We start from the raw sequence: 19,346 nt of genomic DNA, 5'->3' as shown, positions 1-19,346 counted from the left end.
GAGTAAAATCAAACTGTTATATTTCTGTGGGTGCAGATGATTGAAAGCAGTAGACTGTAATATAAGGTGGCACTAATATACAGGGAAACATCCTATCTAAGAAGCAATGACACTTGTTTTTATATCAGTGTTTGAGCTATTTGCCCAATTTCCAACAGCTCAAGCACAGGATCATTAATATAATCTGCTTTAAAAATGAATAATGTGAGGAGAGGAAGACCTAATTGGCCACTGTGTAGAACAGAATAGTGTCCTTGGAGGATCTTTCCAGTTATGTTCTGATTTCATATTCTGATAAAGTGGAATACAGGTATCTTGTTGGGATACTGGGATTTTGATGCTCTTTCCCTTGTCTGAAATCCTACTTGCATGATAGACTTCTTCAAGGATGCTTTGTGTTTGCTGACCTCTCTATTCTCTTTAGGTGTCTTTAATTGGTCAGAAAGTATGTGGAAATAAAATTGCTCTAGGAGATTTGATTTCACTTGAGAATTCAGCTTTAGTTTATAAAGCTTTTTGACTTCTGGAAAACACAACTACAGTTCTTGTATTGGACAAAGTCAATTATTTGATTAATATGCAAGAACACCTCCTTTCCTCTGTGAGAAGTGTTAATTTCTTGTGTGAAATTCAACTTCAAGGCATGAGCCTCAGAGGTGTATGGCTATATCCTTGTCAATGTGAAAACAAAATCAGGAGATTGAACAAGAAGTCACTCAAATTGTCATTTAGCTGGAAATATGCATTTAAATTGATTTTTTGTCACAAATGGTAGAACCCATTTGAATTCTGTTCTATATTAAAGCTCAGTTCATGATTCTTTGGCATGCTAAGGGTGTAGTTTTGAGCAAGAAGTTCCCTTGTGCCTCTTGGTGCTGAGGTAGGATGTAGTGTTTTAATAATTGGCTGGGATTGGAAGATCCAATCACAGAGATGAGACAAAACAAATATCAGGCTATCAAAGATGTCTTCTGTGTTGGATTAGCAATAGCTGAGGTTTGAACTTTTGTACAGAAGCTTTTGCCTTTGGTTTATGAGTATTCTGTGATGGTGTCCTTTTTCCCCAATACCTGTTCAAGCTGATTATTTGAACTTCTGCTGGTAATCTACTCAGCCTTTTCCTGTTTGTTGTTGGCGGAATCTTTGAAGTCTCTGTTCTCAAATTAAGATATTACTTTTGACTTTTTGTTTCTCATCTTCATAATACTCTACTAATCATTTGTTGGTTAGTTGAGTTTGTTTTTTTTTCCTTTTCTTCCCTCAGGCATTTTGGGCTAAGTTTTGCTGAAAAATCAGAAAACCAAGCAGTAAAACTGAGATAAGCCTGAGCCACTCTGTCTTTGAAAGGAATATTCCGTTTTCAGGGTGTTCTATGTTCTTTATGCCTCTGGCATTAATGCAAAGCCGTGTTTTCTGTTATAATCTTTCTAAGTGAGCTCCACTCCAGGGGTAATTAGTAAACAGTGGGTTTAAGTAGGACCATCTGGGGCAGATGGGTATTGCTTTGCATTTATTTTTAAATCATGAGCCACAGGCTTGCAGTCATGGACTGTGGCTAGGAACAGGAGGGATTAACAGGAGCATCTGGCATTGCTGGCAGGTGAAGGGGAAAGTTCAGGCAACTTTGGCAGAATTATCAAATCTGTCTGTGGAGAGCAGAAATATTTAAATAAGTAGAGAGATGTAACCATTTCCTCTCTGAAGGAGGGAAGAGATATGGTTTTAGTAGAGGTCATGAGAATCTTTTTTAATATTGTAAGAATGCAGTGGTTTTGGTGAACCTGATTAACTCTGTGCAGGTTTCTCTGGGTGAGTTTTATAAAAACTGGGCCTAAGAATTTTTTGCGGTAACTTTTAATTTTGCTCAGTATTTATCACCTGGCATACGTGGTTCAGTTTGTGCACTGAATCAAGAGGTGTAGCTCTGTTGGAAAGAGTTTCATGAGCAGCGATGAAGATGGTGGGATACCTGAGGGAGAAGAAGATGGAAAGAATTTAGAATAAGTCCCCCAAGTTCGGTCTTGACTATCATAAATCCTAACCAGTTTTTAAAGCAAACTTATTGCAACTTCTTAACACCTCATGTTTTCTCATTTTTTGCGTGGAATGTTTGTATGAGATAGTCTAGCTGCTTATGATTAAATTTTCTACATATTTTTTATCATGCCCTGAAATAAAAAAATAGATCTATATTTCACTGTATAAACACTGTAGTTTGTAGTTCAGACATTTCATTAAGGTGTATTGCTTAATTGTCAAGGTGTTGTTTGTTTGATGTTGGTCCTAGTAGATATTAGTAGTATTTCTTTAATTATTTTTCTTGATTGAAACTTCAGTGTAAAGCCAAGGAAGAGGAGCCATCTAATTCTTACTAATATGTAAGTTCTTCTACTGTTAAGCAATACTTTAGTAAATACTTTCCCTCTGCTAATACATGTAATTTAGCTCCACTATCCAAATACTTTAAACATGAGAAAACTACCATCTAAATAGAATACTGAATTAATTGCATTTCTGTTTTACTCTCCACTGTAAAATGAGTAGGTACGAGGATATTTGTCTGGCATGGTTATTTTTGTCACATTGTGTGGCCTTGTTTAATTTGTGTCTCTCAATGTTCTTTAACTAAAGATTGGCAGTTCTTGGGTTTGGTCAGCTGTGCAAATGCAGTCATTACCTTTGAAAGCAGTCTGGTCTTTCTCTGAAACGCAACACATCCATACATTGCCAGGAAGGATTATCCTTTTGTTGCACGGCAGATAATATTTGCGATTATTGATGTTTAGGAAAATACATATGTTAATGGATAGACCTTCTTCATGTCTCTACCTCCCCTGCTGTGATTTCCATGGTGGCAAAAGTGATGATCCTGTTTCAGTATAACTGTCCAGTTTTTTATTGAAATGCTTTTAACCTGGCATATTTAGTAGCAATGTTGTGTTCTACAACTCTGAGTTAATATTCTTAAACTGAAGGCTGCTTCTTATTCTTTCAATGATGTGTGGGTTTTTGTTTGTTGTATTTTTGGGTTTGTTTGGTTTTTGTTTGTTTGTCTTTTGTTTGTTTTTTTGTTTGGTTGGTTTTTTTTAATTACAAGAGGCCATGGCATGCAAATAGATGAGTATGAATGAAGATTAACATGTGTTGCTTTAATGTCTTGTAATTCCGTTTTCTTTGTTTACTGGTTCCTATCTAGCTTGAGTCTCTTGCCTTGAACTACGTGAAATAGACATTTCAAGGCAAAAAGGAAAAAGGAATTTTCAAACTTGCCTTTTTACTTCCTTCTAGCCTAGAAATGACTCCATTGCTGAAATGTGTCAGATCAGAAGTGGTATCTTCCCTCCATTCAGAGGAGTTAACCTTGAATGTGCTTACAAACTCTCCAGACCCCCTTGGCAGGTGTCTGTTCAGTTGGACAGGCCATAATGACCATCCTTGCACATATCCAGTACTCGGTAACTCCAAAGAGGACAAAGAGTCTTGAAATATGGGGTTTCAGCTTGCTTCAGTTAATTTTTTTATGACAAAGGAATCTTCCTGAAGACTTAAAACTGTGGCTTTTAATTTTACGCCTTTTGAATGTGTGTCCAGTATCAGGCATTAAAAGTATTTGTGTCTGCTCTTACTGAAGTTTATTTTGAGAGAGATGGAGCTCAGTTACACCTTTGAATTGTAACTGGATGGCATTTTAAGATGAACACTTAGTATTATTTCTTATATTGCAGATGGCTGGAATCCATCTTCTCATCCATATAAGAAGTTGGAATATGGCAAGTGGGAGTTGTTCATGCCTCCTGAAGATGGCCAATCTCCTGTGCCCCATGGTTCAAAGCTAAAGGTGCTTGTTCTAGACTTTCTCTAACTCTCTCAACCCTTCTTACTCATTTACTGTCCCTTTTGTTTTCTTGTAAGTAACTTTATCATCATCTAATTCTTCTAAGAAGCAGAATCAGTTTATCTAGTTGAGCAAAGTGACCTAAAGGAGTGAAATATCACAAAGAGAGATTTTGGGAACAGGCATATGTGGCTGAACTGTAGTTGTAGGGTATTGCACCATGCCATAAGAGGAAAACAGTTTGCAAATTGATAGTCTGAAAAAGAAGAATTAAGTAATGTATAGGTAAAATCTTTTTGTATTTGATGCAACTATCTGTTATTAAGATCTTGTTAAAATCTCAATACCTTGGTAATTTTTGCAATGCTTTTAACCATGGGTTTTCAGGGGATTTTTTTTTTTTTTGTTGCTTTAATGGTACATGCAGATTTGTAAAACTTCTACTTACCCTTTAGGAATTCAGAGTATTGAATGGAAGGCTTAAGTAAGTGAAACTGAACACAATTGTATTTCATGGGCATCCATGAGTTTAAAATACTTTCTTCCAGAAATTAATGGAAGCTTTCTTTGAGCTGTCAAATGCCACAGTTGTATGCTTAGTGCAAATACACCTAATGACAACTAACTCAGAGCAGAGTTGATGATTTCTAGGTGAATATTGATTTAAATCAGATGTGCTTTGTTGCACTCAGAGCTTGAGTTTCAGAGATACTGGATGATAATAGAGGGCAGTAATAAGTTGTAAAGGAAAGAAATGTACTGAAATTACCTATAGACTACAAAAATTAAGAACCTGGGAGCATTTGTGTAATACTACTACATTTTCTGAGGTCCCATCAACAGAACTAAAATACTGAAAAAAAAATCCTTATTTTTCTGCTGAAAATCTGTTTAGGCAAACAAGAAATCTGTTAAAACAAAGATATGTGTAAAAATGCTCTGGAAATGCTTATTCAGTGTGTGTGCTTATCTATATGCTTTTTGTTATGGCTTATGAAATAATCCCAGTAATAAGTAAGGATAAATTAAAGTTTAGGAGCAGTCATTCAAGGACGAGAAAGCTGTTTTTATTTTACAGAGCAGGAAAGAATATACTTGTCTGCAACTCAGAAATGCAGTGATTATGCAGCAAGGTATGAGAGTGCAAAATGGTTATTTAATATTTTCCATGGTTTTGAGATGCAAGTAGGTTAGATTTTTTGATTGTTGCTGAATTTACTTTCTCTGTTTTATCTACAAAACTCTTGACTCATCTGCTGTAGAATATCCTATGCTTTTTGTAAAAATTAGAGGTGTGAATGATGATGAGTATTAATAATTATTAATTCAATAGCAAAAAAAGCATAGAATCTTAAATGCTTTTGGAGCAGTGTAAGATGACTTTTTTTTTCTTAGATAATCACTGGTCATATCTCCTTATTTTGAAGTAAGGTCTTGGTAGTATTTTCTTCCTGTTCAGCATTTTCTTTGAAATATAAACTCCATAAAGCAAAGATTGCATTATACATAATTTTTTTAGTATGTTGAATTGCTATGGATTGCACTTGGTACTGATGTACTTTCAAAATGAATTGCTGTACTTCTGTAGTTGCTCTGAGTTTTCTGAAAAGCCAGAAGATACCCACTGGCACAATAGAATATGAGTTTTCTTTTTTAGGCTTTTTCTACCCTGTCACTTTACTTGTACTTTCCATGGTCAATTTTAGACAAAGTTGCGTGGCTTTCACTGACACTCACAGTACATTATTGTCCAGCAGGCTTTTGTAGCAGGACTGCCTGTGAAACAAATTTTCTTTGGAGTGTATTCCTTAAAAAAGGACTAAATATTTAGAAACTTGATTCATGAGTGTATGTAGTCATAATTGATGGCTCCATCCATATGAAGCTACTCCCTGCCTCATCTGTAGCTTTGCTAATAACCTTTCATGACACTTTGTTCCGTGATGCCTTCAGAACTGAATCCAGCACTTCACAATGTGTACTTGTGATGTAGTCAGATGATGGAAAAACCAAAAATGTCTCCAGTTAAGGTAGTTCAAAGATGATTTATCACAAAATCTTTTGGAGTATTCACATGGTAGGCATGTACCTTATCCTCATGCTACAGCTGATCTTACCCTCTCCCATTCTGCTCATGGGTGCAGAAAGCTTTTGCTTTTCTGTAAGTTTTCCTTGAGCTACGTGGTTCAAACATTTATGATTGTTCAAAAATGTCTGTATTTTGTGTGTTAGAGCACAGTTTTACTGTTCTTTGTTCATGTAGAAGCTGAGAAAATGGATTGTTTGCAGATAGAAATTGCTATGTAGATTGCAGAGGTAATGTTGAAATACACAGGCACTGGTGTCTGCACCAGACAAAGGCAACAGGTGTTTTTCTAGTAATGAAAGTATTTCCCATTTTTCTTTACTAAAGAAGTCTAAGGGAATCACAGCTTTAAAAGTTCCTTTTACTGGTATGATTCTTAAATACTTAAGTTAAAATAGTCAACTTCAGACATTATTGTGGTGATCAATCTGTTAGGGGAAGAAATGTCTCCTCCAGAAGGCCCTTTTCTTTAGCTTCTGTCTACTCTGTTTTGATCTTCAGTTCCACACAGGCGAATGCCAAGTTCTAAAATGGTAACAAGGTCATTTCTTTTAAATAAGTAATATCTAAGCCAGAATGGGAAATGGATGGAGTGTAGTCGGTGACACTAATTTAGATCAGGTCACAAAATGTTTTTGTGGGAAAATAAATGAGGAGCAGAGGTCAAACGTTTGCCTGTTTTCAAATAGTAGCAGGCTGTCTACTGTAGCTCTTCAGGCAGTGTTCTCATAAGTAAATATAAACATTGCAGAAAATGACTAATTAAAAAACCTGCTGTGAATCTTCTGACACTTTTCTGTGTGAAGAGATGGATGCTTATGATAGTTGAGTGACTCCCTTGTCAATTTTGACATCCATCTTCAAAATAAGGTTACCTGCTAGAAAAGGCTATCTGTTTTCTTTCTCTCAATCAATTGGGAGCTCAGACTGAGTTAAGTGAACAAATATTGTTGCTATTATGGTAGGGTAGTGCTGGCTTTTAAGCTGCTGATAGGTGTCACAAATGAGCACAGATTTAAACCCAAAGCCAAATGTTATCCTTTAATAAAAGAAGCCTTTTTACATCTCATTATTTCTAATGAGGTAGTTTGAAAGATGTTTTCCTTAAACATCAGCATGCTTATCATTTTAAAGTGATAGCAGTTGGGGTGCAAGTACTTACCTTTTGTGTTAGAAAATGATTGATTTTGTTTCTTTGATTTTTGGTATTAATTAAATTTTTAGAGGACACAGCAAGCTTTTTAAAAAAAATTATCATGGATAAACTTTTATAGCAAGTCTCATTTTGTGTGGTTGTATTAATGAAGGATTTTAATCATTGTTACACTTTGTCCTTTTACTGTTTATTTGTAAATTATTTTTCCAACAGCTTAAATGTACCTGTAAATTAAGTTTTCACTGTAGGTGGCAAGATCCTAATTTTGAAGTAGTGTCAATGGAGTTGAGGGATAGTATTGGTTAAAACTGAGATTATAGTATCTGCACTGGGGAGCTTGCTTAATATTATTAACAGGAATGCCAAAGAACAACAAAGAAAATTGAAAACAATTGGCAAATGGAATTCTTTAAGAATTTAAACCTAGTTGAAAACAATTTCCAAATTAATGGTCAAGTTCTGAAATATTTTCACACAGCTAAATAAGAAAAAATGGCAAGATCAGAAAAATATTGGCAATTATGATAGAGCTACTTGATGCTCTGTAGCATTAACTAGGAGAAGAATCTGTCTAGCAGAACCACTAATTTTTTTTTGTGAGCTTGAGAGGATATATTAAAATACAAGTGATTGTTCAACTTTCTAATAATGACAATATATATGTAATTTCTGGAATAATTACCAGGACAATAATTTTTTAGACTAATAAACTCATCTGACACTTTAGCTAGCCATGTGCTGCGTAGGTGCACTAGTCTATCTATATATGCGACTAAATATCACTTGAATATTCATGAAATGTAGTTAATGTGTTTTTCTTGGAAAGAACACCTCAGAAAGTGGGGGAAACTTTTTAATGAACTCTACATTCCACTATTTAAGTCTGTATCCTTTTCTTCTTCACATGTCTGTGTGTGTGTATATATATATATATATATGTATTCTATATATTTAAATGGTGATGTTTATAGTTTTTTGAGGGAGTATCCTGTACTGTAATGAGGTGATTCGGTTTGATAACTTGTGCACTTGTTAGTACAATATTTTTCTACTGATACTCTTGCATGTTTGAGTGGTTTCAGTGATTGCTGAACAGAAGTTGTAGGTGCCGAGGCCAGTACAAGATCAAGGCAGGCAACACAGTCCTGTCATCAGTTTGTACAAAATGCTTATAAGTTCACTGTGATTGGTTTTAATAGTTCTCCAGTCAAAATGTGTTATCCTTTTTAATGCTCAAGTGCACAAAGGAAAGAACTACATTGAGTCAGAGCATTAACAGTTTATTAATCATGATTGAAAGTACCTTTGTATTATTGAGGTAGAGGAAAGCTAGTTGTGAAGAATAGTTTTAAAACTTAATCCTTATGGTTTTACTGCTCTATCCTATACTTCCTAGTAGATCTGCATGCTCTGTGTTAAACTTGTACACCTTGAAAAGGAATCAAATATGGTGAGCAGGTAGGTTAATCTGTGTCAGGGAACCACTGCTAGTAAAATTCGTCAAATGTAATTACTGTCACCACTGAAATAGATGGTGCTGCAGGTGACCTCACTGATCAGGAGGTGCAGCAGCAGTACCAGACTGGTGTGGAGTTCAGGTCTCATGCACTTCAAGCAGTCTGCAGTCAAAAACGTGTTTATAATGAGAATGTGAAATGTCAGGAAATCTATTAATAATGGCAGCCTTGTGGCTAGGGTTCTAGGGATAGAGGTGTTAAAGATGTGATGGATTTTCAGGGTTCTAAGATATAAATAGAAATAGAATACTTGGTTGAAAGGGACCTCAAGGATCCTCTGGTCCAGCCATTCTTGACAAAAGCATGGTCTGGTCACAATGGCCCAGCACTCTGTCTAGCTGGATCTTAAGTGTCCAGTGTTGGGGAATCCAACACTCTCCTGGGGAGCTGTTGTCATTATAGATAAGTTATGTGCAGTCAGATGGCTTTTACAAAAGGGAGTCTTGGGTTCCCTGTGCAGAGGTACTAAACTTGATTTCAGTGGAAACCTTCCTGAAAAAATGTTTGCTCTTTCCTTTAACGTACACATAGAAACACTTCTAATTATTCTGGTTTTTACCTTAGCTTGGGGGAAGAGGGAATATCCCTGCTCAGTCTGCCAAGTTCTGGATCACTTGAATATAATTTCTTAAATAGTCAGTAGGATGCAAAAAAAACCCCAACCCAAAACACAATCACCAGGTTTGCAAATTCGAACAGTGAATGAAACAAGTGTTCTACAGCATCATGGTTACATACCCTCTGTGGAAGAAGAAGCAGAGTTGTATTCCTGGGATTTTGAAGTTACTAAACAGAACTTAAATCATGTACCATATGCATTTCTGGATATAAGTCATGCTGACAGGAATTAGAACATTGAGTTTTTAGTAATATCCTTCATGTTTCACCATGTGATTGTGAGCCATGACCCTTCAGCAAATTATTGTAGACTTCTTTGGGTCACAGATGAGGTTTGCCAGCAGGAGGAGTTATCTCACTGGGAGGTAAATGGTCTCTTGGCATCGCCTGTTTGGATTTAGTAAACAATGTGCAACTCCTCCTGGACTCATAGGAGAGGTTGTAGCACCAATGAGCTGCTGTAATGCAGTGGGGTGTTGTTCTTTGGAGCTTTTTTTACAGACTGAGTTCAGTTCTTTACAATATTCTTGTTCCGTTATTTTGTCAGGCTTCATTCTCCTGTTGCACAATTCTCCAGTAGGAGGTTTTGATATTTAAAAATACTTTTAAGATATTTTACTTTTAGTTTATCCATACAGAAGTCTAATTGTTTCAATTGCTATTAGGTGTACATTTAAGCCAAATGTGATTTTTTTTTTCTTGAGGGAAAGAGGGAGACATCTTAAAGAAGAAGAGGTCTTGAAACAGAATTTGAGAGTCCCTATTAAGAATATATAAGCATGGCTGTGATTCTCATGGCAATTGTTTTTGTTTGGAGGATAGGCTCACTTTCTAGGGAAAGCTCCTGACATTCTCTGCAGTGTGGCACAGCCACCCAATTGCAAGGTGCATTCTGCAGCAGTTGTCCTTGATACAAATGCTTTGTAGTTGAGGATAAGTAGTACTTAATGCTTGGTTGCCAGTATTACACACTTCATCAGCTTCTTTTCTACTTGACATGGCTTGAAACAACTGTAAGAAGTTACACTTACTGTATGTGTAATGTGCTTTATTATTTTCAAGCCATGCTCTTGTACCCCAAGCCTCTTAACTAAGAGACTAGCAGAATACATACAGGAATGTTTCTATATTATGCATACAAATTTTTATAGTCTTTAACCTACATGACTATTTTTATGGTAACTTGTTTCTGATTAAGTAATAGTTTTCAAAATCAGGATTCTAGATTGAAAGAAAAGTTTTAAGGCTTTCCCTCAGCACAGATGTGTTTTCCCTTTGTGAAAATAAACTGGCTGTCCCTCATACCTAATAATTCTGCCCCTGTGTAGCTAACAGTTATAAATCCATGTATTTGGGTGATGAAGTGAAGTATATTCTATACACTTAACTGTTAAAACCAATTGGCAATGTTTCTGTGTGATGTTGCTTTCAGTTTTAACAACTCTTCTAAGGTTTCCTGGGGTTTGACAGTTTGATTTTCCTATGTTGTTTTTATTTGCATAGATATTTTTAATTCTAGGCTACTGGCTCCATCTTTTGAATTACTTTTTTATTCAAATAGATAAATACAGCGCTTTTGGTTTTTTTGCTACTACTAGTTTCTCCTAGTTTTCTAAGAAAAGAACAAAAATAGAAAAAAGAACAAAAGCTTTCCTTTTTTACCTGATCTAGTAAACTGGTTAAAGATGTTCAGAAGTTCTGCAATGCAATTGAAATACTTAAATCACAAATGGTGCTGCATCTCCCTCTTTTGGAAAATCAAGGCATGACTCCATGACTTGGCTTAGAATATAGGCTTTATCTTGATTGTATTTTAGCCTTACTTTATTTTCTTTCCTTGAGGGAGAATGGAATGGGGAAAGAAGGGGGAATTGTGAACAAATATTTAATATCCATAAGTTTAGATTGCAATAGCTGATGTGATATATTTACAAAGCAAATAAATCTCTCTCCAATGATTTTTGAATGGCACAGATTTGTCTGCACAGCTTTGTTAAACATGTAAACCACCTAAAAAGTACTGTTATGTCTGATAATTAAGGAATATTTTTTCAATATTTGATATCAATGCTTGTCCCTTTAGCAGATTTCTTTTTCAGAAAAAAGTTAGGAAGAGAAAGAGCAAACCAGACAACTGGTTTGTATCATCTGACTCAGTTTTGATAGTAATCGTAAATTGATCAGGAAAATAAAAGCTTGGGGGAAGGAGTAATGTGACTAGTGTTCTATTACTTTTTCTTTCCAGTGTAACCAATTTGCAATTTAGGAAGGAGAACAGCCTGGAAGAAGCAACATGCTGTCCATTCTTTCCAGAATTTCATTTCAAGGTTTATGATCAATTCACTGTAAGGAAATAACTTCACTCTACAAGCATCTTGACAGATAAACTTGATTTCTTGGTTATTTGGAGCAGTATGAATAGACTATGGTTAAGTTTTTCAGGGGAAGTTGAGTTCTGGAAAGATCTCCCATATTCTGTGCTTCTTGCCCCTCCAGTTTGGGTGAAGGTTCATTTGGGAAGGTACTCCTGAGCTGGGGAAGCTGAGGCGTTGAAGAGCTTCTGATTAATTTATTTCCTTGCCGCCTCTCCTGAGCCTTGTTACAGGGCTGTGCAGGAGCAAGAAGAGTGAGGCATTAATGAGCTGTGTTTGCTTCTTTATTTCTTGCCTTTTATTTTTGAGACTATATAAGAGAAAAATTTATCTGCCTTCTAAAAATCTATCAGGTAAAGGGAGACAATTAAGGAATAATGCTCTTTACCATGCTGTTCGATCCCAAATTTTCATCAGGCTTTTGTATTTTCATCTAAAGCTGCTTTAAAGTGAAATTTCAGACAAGAAACTCTAGATTCCAGTCCTGGGCTCTGCAGCAGGTTGCACTGTTTTCAGGAAGTGTTCTGCTGTGGTCCTATGCATTAAGAACCAAACATACTGAAGTACTGCCTCCAGATTCCAGTGCTTCTCTCACAAACCAATGCTGACCTGTAGAAAGGGAGGAGTTGCTCTCTGGTTTCCTCTGTGCTTGTGAGGGGGTGATGTGATTTTATTTGGCCTCCATTTACACTGCCCACTGATTCATAAGAACCATGTTTTCTATCCTGGGTGCTAAAGTCAGGATTGATTCTTTTTGAGGATGAGTAGGAGAGGCAGGGGTGCAGAGGGAGCGCTACTTTCAGCTGATAGATTATAGCATGGTGGGAGTGGGTCTCTTCTCCAAGGTAACAGGTGACAGGACAAAGAGGGAATTTCCTCCAGTTGTGCTGGAAGAGGTGTAGATTGGGTATTAGGAAAGAGTGGTCATGCATTGGAAGTCGTGGAGTTGAAGAAAACACAGAAGTTTAAGAAACACATGGATAGAGCACTTGGGGACATGGTTTAGTGGTGAGCGCGGTGCTGGGCTACCTGTGGGACTACCTGATCTTTTCCAACATTAACAACTCTAGGATTCTGTTTCTGGAGCAACTTGAGGGTGTTGAGAAAAGGATGCACAATTTAAGGAAAAGGAGAATAACAGGTTTGTATTGGTGTCTTGAATGCAGGACCTGTCTTTGAACAGCATTTATGAAATCAAATTAAGACCAGGTTTTCTCATAGCACCAATGTGTCCAAAGTATATTGGGTCAGATTCTTTTGTATTCTTGGAAATTTGTGGGGCTTTTTCTTGGTTACCCTATTTATCTACAGCAAAAAAAAGTAAAAATGTAAACTTCTATATTCTACAGAGCACATTATGCTTAAAAAACCCTTCATATTCAAGCAATTGTTTTCAGTTTTCATGTACTTTTAGAAAAACTGAGGGAGGAAAATACCTTGATGCTAAATTTCTAATAAATTTCATGTAGTAGAAAAACCTTGTTACATTATCACAGCATCTAATATAAACTTTCTAGGGAGTCTTTAAGAGTTTATCCTGCCCATGTTTTATGTTTTGTGTTGAACTTGCTTTTAAGTCAGATGCGTGTTACTGAGATGAAATGATATTTCCACCTGTATTCCTGTGGCTTTTATATTTGGATAATTTTGTGTCAGAAATGAATAGATCTGAAGGTAATGAAATACTGTAGATTGTAAAGTACTGAAATAATAGCTTATTGCCCTTATATAACAAGTCACTTCCATTTCCATATTTATATTAAAGCTAGTCCACTCTCTCATTTTATTAGCTATTGTTGGTTTGATGGCCAATTTAATTTCATCATTGTATTAAAAGCCACATATACCAAGAATCATTCTAAGTGTTTTCAAGCTATTAAAGTAATGAAATAATAATACAGCGTTTCAGAGCAATTTATTGGCTTGCATATATTCATCAGTTTTTTAGTTATCGTTTTGTTATTTTCATTTCCTCAGCTGGAGTATAAATGATAAAGCACTATATAACAAATTTCTCAAACAGCAGAACTGTGTCCAAATTCTTTATATATATATATTTTTAAGAACTTTATAATTTTTAAAGAACTTTAAATCAAAATAAATGTCTGAAGAGTAAGGAATGGCAGCATGGCTTTTTAGTTCTAATGTTTCAGCTTGTCTCCTAATTAGTGGAAACAGAGGCAGACACCTTATGGAAGCACATGATAATTGAATTAAATAGATTAGATGCAGGAACTGAAAGCTAAAGGAGTGGTTGCTGAGCAGAGTAGTTGTCTGATCTTCTGCAACTGTCTCTTGAATTATCCTCTCACACTGTTCTGAAGATCTTTGTGTACACTGGGAATTGAGGTAGCCAAATGGAGCTGATGTGAAGAGAGGATGAAGGTAGGTAAACACAAAGAAAAAAGGGATATTCATAGACATACATGAATTTTAAATGTGGTAATTTGTGTCCTGTTACTGCAGAGTTTCGTTTGTCATAACAATAGCACAGGCGCATCAAGCTCCATTTTTACACATGGATTTACTTTTTATCATTTTTATGAAGTTTTATTTGTGACAAAGCTTTTAAATTTTTTGTGAACCTTTCATACTTTTTATCATTATAGATTGTCAAAGAAAAAATGTGTGGTGTCTGTTCATAAAAAGCCAGCAGATTCCCTGAGTCACAGTAGGTTGAAAATTGCCTGAATGTAAGCACAGAGTTTTCCTTTAAATGCCCCAAGACATCCAGAAGGAATTGCTGGATGTGCTGTGGGTGATATAAAAGGCCTGTGTTATTTTGGAAAGGCAGAATAATGGGATACCCAAGAGTCTCAAATGCCTGAAAAATCAAGGCCTTTCAATCTCACTTGTCCTGCATTGCCAGCATCATTACATTAAATGAGACCTATTGCAGCTGCTGAATTGCTCCTTTGTGTTATTGCATTTTCTTTATGATACTGGACTGACTTCAAAGTGATGGTTTCCCCTTAACTGTAATAAACTGCTTTTGAGAGTTCCAAACATCATCAAACAGACTCATAACCCCTATATTTAATTCTATCCTACAACCCACTCCCCATTCCATTAATTTCCTATCTTCTAGTGGATGGACACAGAACATGTTGTCACTTTGGTACTAGTGTTATTGTGGGGTTTAAGTCCTGCTTTGTCTTCCAGCAGTCCAGCATTTGGAAAATTGGAATGAACTTTTGCACACCAGGTTTCACATATCTTCAAAGCCGTTCTTTGTTGGTTATGTTTTCTCTGGCTACAGCCATACATTTGTTTTTATTGAAGTCTGAAAGTTTTTCAGAATTATTCACTTACTAGCACTGATGCCATAAAACTCAGGTTTAAGGTCATGTTTTTTCTATGTTGGGTATACTCATCTGTGAAATCCACAGCACTTATTACAGTGTTTTGGATGCTAAGCTTTAGGATGCTGTACACTTCAGACAGAAACTTTGAAAATACACCCAACATCCCTTTAATGGAAAATGTATATACCAAACATAAATTTTTAACCTTGCATACAAAAGATGTACCGCATAGGTTGAGGTCTTCACTTCTGTTGTTTTGCAGCTGTACTTATATAAATTGTGTGTCTGTGTCATGTCCATTTTTAGAGCAAATTGACTTTTTAATGCCAGGTTTTGAAGGACATTTTCATTCTGTCTTCCTGACACTTATTTCTGTGAGATCATTTATTTACATGTATTTATATCTCACTTGGAAGCCAGAATCATGTGACATTCAAAGGTCACATCAAGGATTTTGAATGTTTACCACTAGGGGAGGTGGGGAAAAACCCTAAGCTATTTAGGTGAGCTATTTTTAAAGTTGATGTAGGCAAATTCAGCATGACTTACTTTGAATTTCCTACATTCTTGTGTTAGAAGTTTCCAATGGGAAAGCCATCATGGAGACTCTGGAAACAGGGGGAAAAAACCTCTTTTTGGTAGTTCTAAACAGGCTTGCTGTTTTAAGATGCTTCCCTCTCGGCACACAGACACATAAAAAATCATGATGTTGTCCATGTACTATACAGTTTGATAATATATTACTTTATCTCATGTTTCACACAAAGAGGTGGTTAATGTAGATGGTGGCAAGTTCTTTATATCTATTATTTTGTATTTGTTTCATTCTGTCTAAATGGATGTATTAGTTTGTGTTAGAAACTTGGATTTCCTTTTTTCCCCTCACTTGTCCTCTTGTTGGAGTGTTTTCTGTAACGATAGGATCAAAACTGCAGGGATAATTTTTACCGAGGATTTTCTTTCACTTAAGTCTAACTAACTGTAAGAGAGGTTGTTTGTGATGGGGGGCTAAGCTTTTGTCAGTTAGCTTGGTGTACTTGGCATGGGTTTCATGCTATAGCATTATGAATTTTAAAAGCTTTATTTAATGGGGGCTGTAGTTTTTATATCAAATGGTGGGATGTGCCTCCTCATATACATTGAGGAATGATCAGGGACATGCCTTGTGAAAATGAAGTAGGTAAATCCCAAGGCCAGTTTGAAAAAGCCTAATTTAATGAACATCATGGTTTTATATCTGTTCTTTAGAGAACAATTTTTTGGGTTAATTAGAAAATGTAAAGTCAGCAATAAAGTCTTGATGAACTAAGTAGTAGCTGGTTAGGCTGCAACTTTTATGAATTTGTTTTTACTAATTTCAAACTAATTTGGAGGAAAAGTACAGTATCTGTTAAACTGATTTATAGGTACTCTGTCAAAAGTGCTGTATAATGACTATTCAGTATTCCTTGTGCATGTAAAATCTGTAACAACTCATTTAGAGTATACACAGCAGCTAATTTTTATATCTGGACACTGCAGAGAGGGACCCACAAGTCATAATTTGGGGTGAGTGGAGTAGTATTCACCTGTCTTTGTTTTATGTGTGCTTTATAATTTTACTCCTTTTATTATTATATTATTATATTATTATATTATTTTACCTATATGTAATTGTTTCAAGAAATAGCAAAGCAAATACAGGAATTAAAGCTGTCAGACTGTTTGCATTAGAGTTATTTTTGTCAGTCTTGGGCTGAACTACTATTTATTTTATGGTGCCATTTAGTTTTTTCCTGTTCCTGTGATCATGCTTCAGCTAAGCATGGTGATGTGAGAGTTCTGTCTCAAGAAACTTCAGAAAACATTATTTGGAATTTTTATTTCTAACTTTTTAAATAAAAAAATTATACAATATTAGGAGAGACGAAAAAGATGATTGAGTACAGAGCTTGATAATTAAGCCTAGGAGAGACTCTGTAAATGGTATTCACATAAAATTAAGGAAAGTATTAAGCATAGCAACATAGAATTGAAATTGCCAGGGATGACTTGATAGATCTGTAAGGACACTGTGTTGATTATGTTTCTGCAAACCAGAGAAGGAAAGGACTCAACTTGACCAGCTCTGGTGGTGTACTAATTGTTTTTCTTGACTCTGCTTTCTTTGTGCACAGCCCATTATACTCAAAAATCACAGCAACAAATGAGCAAAATTAAGGTTTCTACTGTAGGGGTGAGATTAATCTATAGCCATGGTTGGATATATTTGAAAATTTTTTTTAAGACCACCTACACTGTAAAGAAAGCAACAAATAAATTTTATGATTACTTGTTTAAAATAAGTGCTTCCCCACATTTTTTGAGATTTTTGATATTAGCATGGTTAAATTTCATTATTTCTACTTTTGGATAAATGTAGGGTTGGACTCTATGATCTTAAAGGTCTCTTCCAGCCTTGTGATTCTGTGATAACTTTTTCTTTTGAGCATGGGAGTTGTCTTGTATATTTGCATAATAGAACTGAAAGCAAAGTTTTAAAATGAATGAACCCAAAAATTTAGATTGTGAGCCTTAAAATAGAGCAGACTCTAAAGTTGTAAGACTGTTCAAGTGTGTAAACCCAACCTGTAGATTTCCACAGCTTGTTTATGACTCTACATTTTTACTATCATAATATATGACAGATAAATGGATGTATTTCTAGGAAGTTTTAGTTTTATCTTTTAAAACTATGTCTTTAAAAGTTGATAGAAACTTATATGATTTCCTGTTAGTCTCTCAATTCCTGAAAAGTGTAACCCTTAAGTTTGGCTTTGTTGATGTTTTGATTCAATGCAGAACTAGCACTTGAAAAAATTATTTCTGAATAAATGCTAAAACAAATGCACTGGTGTCTCACAAATAAAGGAAAATAAGGTCAATTTAAGTGACTACAGAACAACAGAAGTTCTTATACTTTGTCAGAAGGATGGGATGCAGAGATTGGTTGTGCAGTATAACTGTAGCAGTATAAGTTGAAAAAGTGAAATAACTGATGGTTGGCCATTTAAATGGTTCTCTGATATCTTTTTTTTTTCCTCCTAACTTTTTCATTGCTTAATGGCTTTAATTAAAGGCAGTATGTGACTGGATTAATATAGCATAATAAAGAAATTTACATTTCCCCCCTCCAGTATCATTTTTGGATTAAACCAGTACTACAGCTAATTAATGTTCTGAATGTAGATTAATTACTTCACATTTCTTAAATGTGCCCACCCTTCATAAGCCTGTCTAGTATGAATTATGCTAAAATATTAGAAAAAAGGAATGCCAAGATGAGTAGGTTATTATATGCAGTAATCATCTTATTTCTGTGATGGGTAAATTGGGACAAAATAATAAAAGAAGCAATAGCACCATCAGAAGTGTGATATTAGAGAGAGGAGATAACTTTTATTATTTTAAGAATAATTTGCAAATTGTCAATGCTATCAGCAAGGAGGATCTTCACAGTGTTGATAGAATTTGCAGAAATACTCTTTGGGTCAGCTTTGCTAGTGCAGCTAACAGAAGAAATTTTCCACACAGCTTTACAGTATTTTGCAATAACTTTCTCAGCTTTTTCTGGTGAGGTTTTTGATATGAATTGCTCCATTTTATAAAACCTATTTTAAATTGTTGGAGTTTGACTGCTGTCCCTCAGTACACAGTATTATTTCTTCCTTGCCTTATTCTATCAGCATCCATTAACCATCTGCATATACATATTTTCTTCTTTGTTGATCTACATGACCTTTAAAAGGTCCCTTTCAACCAAACATGATTCTGTGATCCTGCCTTCTTCCATGACTGGGTTAAGGATACAAATAATCTATCAAAACAGTGAAAGACTCTTGCCAGAAGTGAAAAGGCAATTCTTTGACAATTTCACCTTCCAGACTACCTGTTAGGAATTGAGAGCAAAGACAAGTCACTTTTTTAAACCAAAAAAATGAGAAAGGAGTGGAAAAAATCCCAATCCCAAAAATCCCTTTCCCTTTTTCATAGTTTTTCCTACAAAAAATAAAAAGCCCTGTAAAACCATCAACCAAACTGAAAAGTCTCAGTCATCACTTTCTTAAAAAAAAGCAGAATTAAGAATTCTGTGCGTTCACTTGCTTGTACATTTCTAGGTTCTAAATTTGCAAACCATCTGTGTTACTGTTTTAGTGGCAGCCAAGATACCAAGCAAAACCAGAGTGGTGCTGTTCCTTCTGTGCTGAGGGGAGTTGGGATGGGGTGGGAGGATGTGAGAGAGGTGGAACTTTTTCTTCGCCTTGACCCAAAAACTGTCCTGTGCTTCTTGAGTTGTCTGTGGTTCTGGGCTATGTGACATTGTTAAGGACACTCAGAGCACGGAAAAGATGGAATTATGATATTAAAATTGCCTTGCTAGATTGTTTTGTTTGTCAAGTTAAACAAATCACAGTTTTCATCCTAATGGCATAATACTG

At 35.5% G+C, this 19,346-nt stretch overlaps 1 protein-coding gene across 1 annotated transcript in view; it reads left to right on the top strand.

The window, feature by feature from the left end:
• GBE1 (1,4-alpha-glucan branching enzyme 1) overlaps window positions 1-19,346 on the top strand; it is a 136,910-nt gene that overhangs the window by 37,277 nt on the left and 80,287 nt on the right. Inside the window, exon 3 of the mRNA XM_030954545.1 lies at window positions 3,726-3,838. Coding sequence (XP_030810405.1) covers window positions 3,726-3,838 — 113 coding nt within the window. The remainder of the gene's footprint in view (window positions 1-3,725; window positions 3,839-19,346) is intronic.

Source organism: Camarhynchus parvulus, chromosome 1 (genome assembly GCF_901933205.1).
Source record: "Camarhynchus parvulus chromosome 1, STF_HiC, whole genome shotgun sequence".
Taxonomy (NCBI): domain Eukaryota; kingdom Metazoa; phylum Chordata; class Aves; order Passeriformes; family Thraupidae; genus Camarhynchus; species Camarhynchus parvulus.
The sequence above is the reverse complement of the archived record's forward strand: the minus strand, read 5'-3'. Positions and strand labels throughout refer to the sequence as shown.